The sequence below is a fragment of the Parasteatoda tepidariorum genome, chromosome 8 (genome assembly GCF_043381705.1).
Source record: "Parasteatoda tepidariorum isolate YZ-2023 chromosome 8, CAS_Ptep_4.0, whole genome shotgun sequence".
Taxonomy (NCBI): domain Eukaryota; kingdom Metazoa; phylum Arthropoda; class Arachnida; order Araneae; family Theridiidae; genus Parasteatoda; species Parasteatoda tepidariorum.
The window spans coordinates 90107221-90113869 of NC_092211.1; the positions used below are offsets into that span (position 1 = coordinate 90107221).

At 29.3% G+C, this 6649-nt stretch overlaps 1 protein-coding gene across 2 annotated transcripts in view; it reads left to right on the forward strand.

Annotated features, from left to right (window-relative positions):
* LOC107442147 (ion channel TACAN) overlaps window positions 1-6472 on the forward strand; it is a 36609-nt gene extending 30137 nt beyond the window's left edge. For both annotated transcript variants that reach the window (XM_016055622.3, XM_016055623.4), the window contains exon 13: window positions 4056-6472. In XM_016055622.3, coding sequence (XP_015911108.1) covers window positions 4056-4172 — 117 coding nt within the window. In that variant the 3' untranslated portion in view covers window positions 4173-6472. The remainder of the gene's footprint in view (window positions 1-4055) is intronic.
* The last annotated feature ends 177 nt before the right edge of the window (window positions 6473-6649 follow it).

Genomic DNA, 6649 nt, shown 5'->3' on the forward strand with positions numbered 1-6649 from the left:
AAAGTTTAGGTTTCAATACTGTTTCTTATGAGGATACAGTAAAAGTTTGGTTTCGAAAGTTTAATACTGGGAATTTCAACATTGAAGATGAACCACGTTCTGGCCGCCCTATTGAGGTTGATTGTGACCAGTTAAAGCAAATTATTGTTCAAGACAGAAATTTTTCAACACGAACTATTGCGTTAGAGCTTGACATTTGCCAAAAAGCAATAGCAAATACTCTCAAACGCATAAATCTAACAGTTAAGTTTAACCGTTGAGTGACTCGCGAATTGACTGCTGAAGACAACAGCAAGAGAAAAGCGGCCTGTTTGGTTCTGCTCAGAGATCAAAGAAAAGAGGACGTTCTGGACAGAATTGTGACCTGTGATGAAAAATGGGTATACTACAACAGTACAATATACAGCAATATGCTAATCAAAGTTAGCGATACGATTCGCGAAAAACTAGTTCAGAAGGAAGGTGATTCTCTTTCATCAAGATAACGCTTGGCCACATGTTAGTGCAATGACCGGCATGACGCACCACACGTTAGAGTGGGATTTGATGCAACATCCACCATAGAGCACAGACCTTCGGATTACTATCTGTTTTCAAATCTGCAGCTGCATCTTGATGGCACAATCTTCCGTTCAAATGACAAGGTCATAAATGAGGTCGATTGCTTTCTCTACTCGCGCACCCCCCAGTTCTTCGCAGAAGGGAATGAAAAGTTGCCAAAACGTTGGCAGACTATTGTTGATTTGAATAGAGATAACTATTCTCATTAGCTTTGCTGATTTTGTATGTGTTTGTCATTTTTCAGGATTTTTTTTTTGGCGGAAAACTTTTTACTCAACCCGATAAAATAAAAATACCATTCAATTTTCAACTTGGTTATTCGATTTGTTAATTTTCTGTACCACCGCTATATCTCTTTATGAGATACAGCGACCGCTGTGTCTATAAATGATAGCAAAATGATAAATTATAGCATTTTTTCACTTAATTTGAAAATAAGCAAAGAAACCAATAATAATTTAGCAAGTTTTTTGTATTTAAAATAGTAGTTAAAAACAGCGCAGGTGTGGAAATCAAAAAATTTTCTCTACAAATTCTGTAAAAGCTCCATTTGAATGGGGGGGGGGAATTAAACATTATTGGCAATTAATAACATATTTTTCTATAATTTATATTTAAAAAAGCATATGGATAAGGAAGGATTTTAAATAATTTAGATAAATACATAAAATGTGGTCATCATGCTCTGAAATTTATATATGATAAAAATATCGCGCAATCGTACCTTATCTTTAAGTTAAAACTTTGATATATCAATTTAAATATCTCTTAACTAAAAATATAATGGAAAATAGTTAATAGGGCTTTGTAATTTTTTTTATAATGTTCTAATTTTGCTTCATGTTAAACGTCATATTTTTAGAACCTAAGGCTCATCAGCAATCCAGTTGGAGACACACAGTAATTCTTTATTTTATTATATGTATAAATATATATACAGGTGGTTATCAAAATAATGGAAACACCCTAGATTTTGAAGGCTTGGGAATTGCTGTTCTGCCGTAAATGTTCTCTTTATGAAGGTATCTCCTAACTGTAATTGTTGACATTGGAGAATCCAGATGCTGATTGAGCTCTGTGGTCACTGTGGCTGCAGTTGTTTTCTTTTTAGACATTACAATCCGCTTCAATACCCGTCGGTCTCTTTCACTCAGCTTCTCCTTCCGTCCACTATTTTGCTTTGCTGAGCTTGTCTTTCCGCGCTGTGTGTATGCTGTCATGACTTTAGACACCGTACCTCTAGAAACGCCTAAAAGCTGGGATGTTTCGGTCACTGTTGCTCCAACTAGTCGGGCTCCTACAATTTGGCCTCTCTGAAAATCTGTGAGGTCTGACATTTTACGCTTCTGACAAAAAATCAAAACGTAGACAACTCTGCTAAAGCTCTCTCATACCACCTAATATATGTACTTTTTATATTAAAAAAAACTGGTAGCTAAGATTATATTTTAATGCTTATGAAGCGAATTCTTAAATGTCCCTTTTATTCACAAGTGTTTCCATTATTTTGATAATCACCTGTATATATATATATATATACAGTCAAACCCCGCAATAGTGAACATGGTTTATAGTGAACGAAATATGCGCTCCCGTGCCTTTACTATACACATATATTATTTTTTGTGGATATAGTGAACCAAAAGTAGAGAGGAAATTGGATATTATGAACTTTTTTCTGTCTTCAACTGATTATTATTTTTTTTTCTTTTCGTTTTTTGGTAATTTTGAAATTTTTACATAAAATACAAATATCGATTTTTAAAACCATCTATTGAGTGAAATGTAGCCCTAAGCATATTTTCCTTTCTTGCTTTTTCTATCTCAATTTCCCATCCCTATATAAAGGTCATCTCTAAATTTTTTGTTTGCAAGACGAAGAGTAATAAAAAATAAAAGTGAACACATTTTTTGTTACTATATATTGTTTTTTAATCATTTTTGTATGTCTTTTAATTGGTCATTTATTTAAATGTGTAATAAAAGGGAGCTCTTCGGAAAAATTAGCTAAAATTGTTTGCAGTTCGGATATAGTGAACTCCCGGTTATAGTGAACCGAAATTTCGGTCCTTTGAAGGTTCACTATAGCGGGGTTCGACTGTGTATATATATATATATATATTATGCACTTAATTGCTGGCCCATCACCCCTAGGGACGCCAAAACGAAGGGGTGTGCAACCCTAACACTACCAGCCCTCTTTAACCCCCTATATCATTATCTTCTCCATCATAGCTGCAGCTTCTTAGAGGGGTGGGGGCTGAAATCCAGGGGCATCTAAAAGTGGATTAATACCCCAAGACACCATAGGAGAGTAATGCCCTTTCTTTTCTACTCAATCTGTCACATTCAACTCTCCCAAGGCACCTTAAATTTTTCCCCTTTCTTACCAGTGAGTGTACATACTATTCAAGGGGACCTTGACCTACACACAGCTGGGAGGAAATGTTGACCACACCTTTCTTCCTAGCTGAGGAAGAGAGGGAGAAGCAAAGGATTACTTCCCCTTCTCTTCCCACCACAGGTAACAAACATCTGCACTTATGTTTGCAATCTTCAATTCAGTGACTGTGATTGATTATCTACCTTCCCCCCCCCACTCATTGTTCATTTATAGTCTAACACTAATCTTCTACCCTAAACATTAGGATAACTATTTTTTAGAAATAAATGTTATGAATTTATTCTTAAAAAAAGAACTTTTTTAAATTGTGTTGTAGAGAAGGGGGCGGTTTTTTGGTACTGATTGGCAATCTGTAATTATGTGAAAATACAGAGGGGGCGTTTTATCGGTTTAATTAAAAGTTATGTTCAGAGTTTTAATATAAATAAATATAGTTTTTGTGTTGTGTGGATTCATCGGACATAAAATCTCCTTATAAAAAACTGACACAATTTAGAATTATTCTATTTTCTAGGAGAATATCTGTAAGCTGTAATGTATTAAATAGTAAAAGTCAATTAAATTGTGCCAAAGTGTTAGAATGATCCAGTTCTTTTCAAAATTTATAAAAATGTTCTAATATTTCATGAAAATTCTACAAGAAAAAACTATTTCAAATACCCTAAATCGAAGAAAAAATCCCAAAATTGCAATAACAAAAAATGCTGAAATAGTGCAAAAGTTCAAATGTCATCAAAATTCTGACCTTAATCTTGACAAATGCCAGGTAGATAGTTTTTCCCATACACTTATCATATAAGGTAATATTAATTTAAATAAAAAATTTATCATGTTAAAAGTCTCACTGATCAGTAAAGCTAAATAAAGTCCATTACAAAGTTCACCGTAAGAAAGTCAAGGATAGTCCAAAGTCTCGAAAAAAGAGTCCTAAGCAATCAAGAATGTGATGGTTGTGCAAAAGAGTATTTACATCATATAATTATAGTGTTATATTATTGTGTTATTTATTTTGAATTGAAAGGTATTTTGCATGTATGTTTAGTGCAACTGTTGTTAACATTCCCAACTTAATAAATAATAATCATTTCAGGTTCCAGCAGCTGGTTTGATGTTCCTCATGCTTTTCTCAGGCAATTTCTTAACCACAGCTTTGACTGTGCATCAAAAGTTTAGTCTGAATTCTTTACTCTTCCGCAAAGTTCAATAAAGTGTAAATGATTGCCTTGATTCTTTTCAGTGCAAAACTTACGTGACCTGAATGATAAGATAATGATAAATCAGTATTATATTATTTCATTCTCATTCCAATATTCAGAATGTGATCACTTACTTTTTTGTAATTACATTTTTTCATATCAATTTCTAATATTTGAGGTTTTGTTTGTTTTTTTAATTAAAAAATTTTATTTCATAGACATTATAAATGTGCATAAATAATTTGTTCCTTAAGAGTGTTTTAATCCATAGTTTTATATTTTAAATGATCTTATATATGCATATACAATTTATAACTAGATCTACTTAAAAATAAATATTTTTTAAACATTTTTTTCTTAATTTTACTGAGAGAGATATTTTGTAATTTTTTATTGTTGTATCAATTTATTGTCAATTAACATGATTTATTTTAACAGTATGAATTTGAACTAAGTAATGTTGATATAAATATTTTCATAAAGGCAAGCATTGCTGGTATTCCAAGAAATTATTTATGCGATGTATTTTTAAATTGTATTTATGTATAGATTTAATTATCTAAATTCTCTGTTTGGATAAAATGGCTACATATCAGAGCTATATATTTTTTAATATTCCTAGAATAAATTTTTATATTATTAAATAATTATCAGCTATCTATCAATTTTATATGAAAATCAGTTCAGTGGGAAAATATTTAAGTTTGATTGTGAAACAGTTTTGTTGTACCAATTTTGATTTATAATGAAAAGGAGTTTATACTGTCTTTCAAATATTGCTAGAAAATCTAAAGATTTCTTAAAATTTAGATCAATAATTATTAATTAACTCCATTTTTTCCTGCATTTGTGTGCCAAACAGGAATTTTAGTTATTTTTCTAACAAAACATTAATAGTTTTTATAATTCTTGAAAATTTTGCAGTCTAATGTATTTCATATTTGGAGAATCAGATTTAACAATTTTAATAAAGTTTTATGCATTGCATTGACTAGAAGGTGTTTGCCAGTTGATGCACATTATTTAATATTACTGGAGTAGAAATTCTTCAGCGTTAAATTATGGGTAGTAAAAAGGAAATAACCTCTATTAAACTATTTATTATACAAACCTACCTATGCTTCTATTAAACTATATTTTTGACCATTCAATTTTTTATATTAGTGATGACATTCTACAATGAACAAAAAATAAATAAACTATAAAAAGTAAGAGAAAATTTGAAAGAATAATTTTTTATCAAATTTTCACTTACTAAAACTTCATTCTTTTACTACTTCAAAGGGCAAATCAAATTTCAAATGATTAATTATTTAGAAAATTAATGAATAAATTTTTTTAAACAAATATTCCTAATTGATTAGTGCTTTTTGACTTATAAATTGCAAGTATGGATGCTGCAATCTGTAAAACATAGACCTGATAAGTTAGTTAAGAAAGTAGTCAATAGGTCTTTTAAATGTTGAACATTTGGAAATAGTAAAAATGAAAATATCAAAATCGCAAAATCGAATGTGTGTTATCCAAGTAGTGTGATACTGTGTTCGATTGTATATAATTTCGTCCAAAAGAACTGAAACTTGCTCAACAGTTATATTTTTTAAATAAAAAATTTCTTTAGTGTGAAACACTATTTATCCATGGTATTTCATAATCCTGAATTAATTCTTTTTTTAAAATTAATAAATGTATGAACAATAAGTGATATATAATGTAATTTTACAAAAATTACTATTCTGCGTATCCCTAACTATGATACTTATTATTTAAGATATAGGTAGTACACAAAATGGAAGTTTGTTTGATTTTTAAATTGTAATTAAAATTTTTATTTTTTGATAAATGAAATTTTTTTTTTTCAGAATAAAATAAGAAAAGTTCCTATTTTTTCACTTTTTCTAATAATGTGATTGTATTTTCTATAAAACTAGTTGAAATAACTTATATTTATTATGTTAATTATATTTGTGCACACATAATGAAAATTAAATATTTTTGATAATACTTTTATAATTAATCACTTTTAATGATTATTTTAGGAAGCATTTTGTTATCAGTAATTAGAATATATTTATCAATTTCAAAACATTGTTCAAAAACTGCTTCCAAAAAAATTATTAAATCTATTGTAGTACTTAATATGCACATAATTTATATTTTTTAAATGTACAATTCTATTGATTGTGATATATTATACTAATGCCATATTTTATGACACAAATGTGTGTTGTTTTTGCAGCTAAAATTTTGTTTATCATAATTGACTTTATCTTGTTGTGTTTTAATTTTTCAATAAATTATTTAATTTCAAGTGTTAGTTTCTTTGACTATTTTTTGTCGAATGATATACTTAACATATATTGGTAACTAAATGAATTTGCCTTTTAACTATCAATTTATTTTGATGATTTGGATACAATTCATGTCAATTCAATTGTTAATTTTTTATATTGCAAAAATCGAATGTTTAGTACAAAATAAAATATAC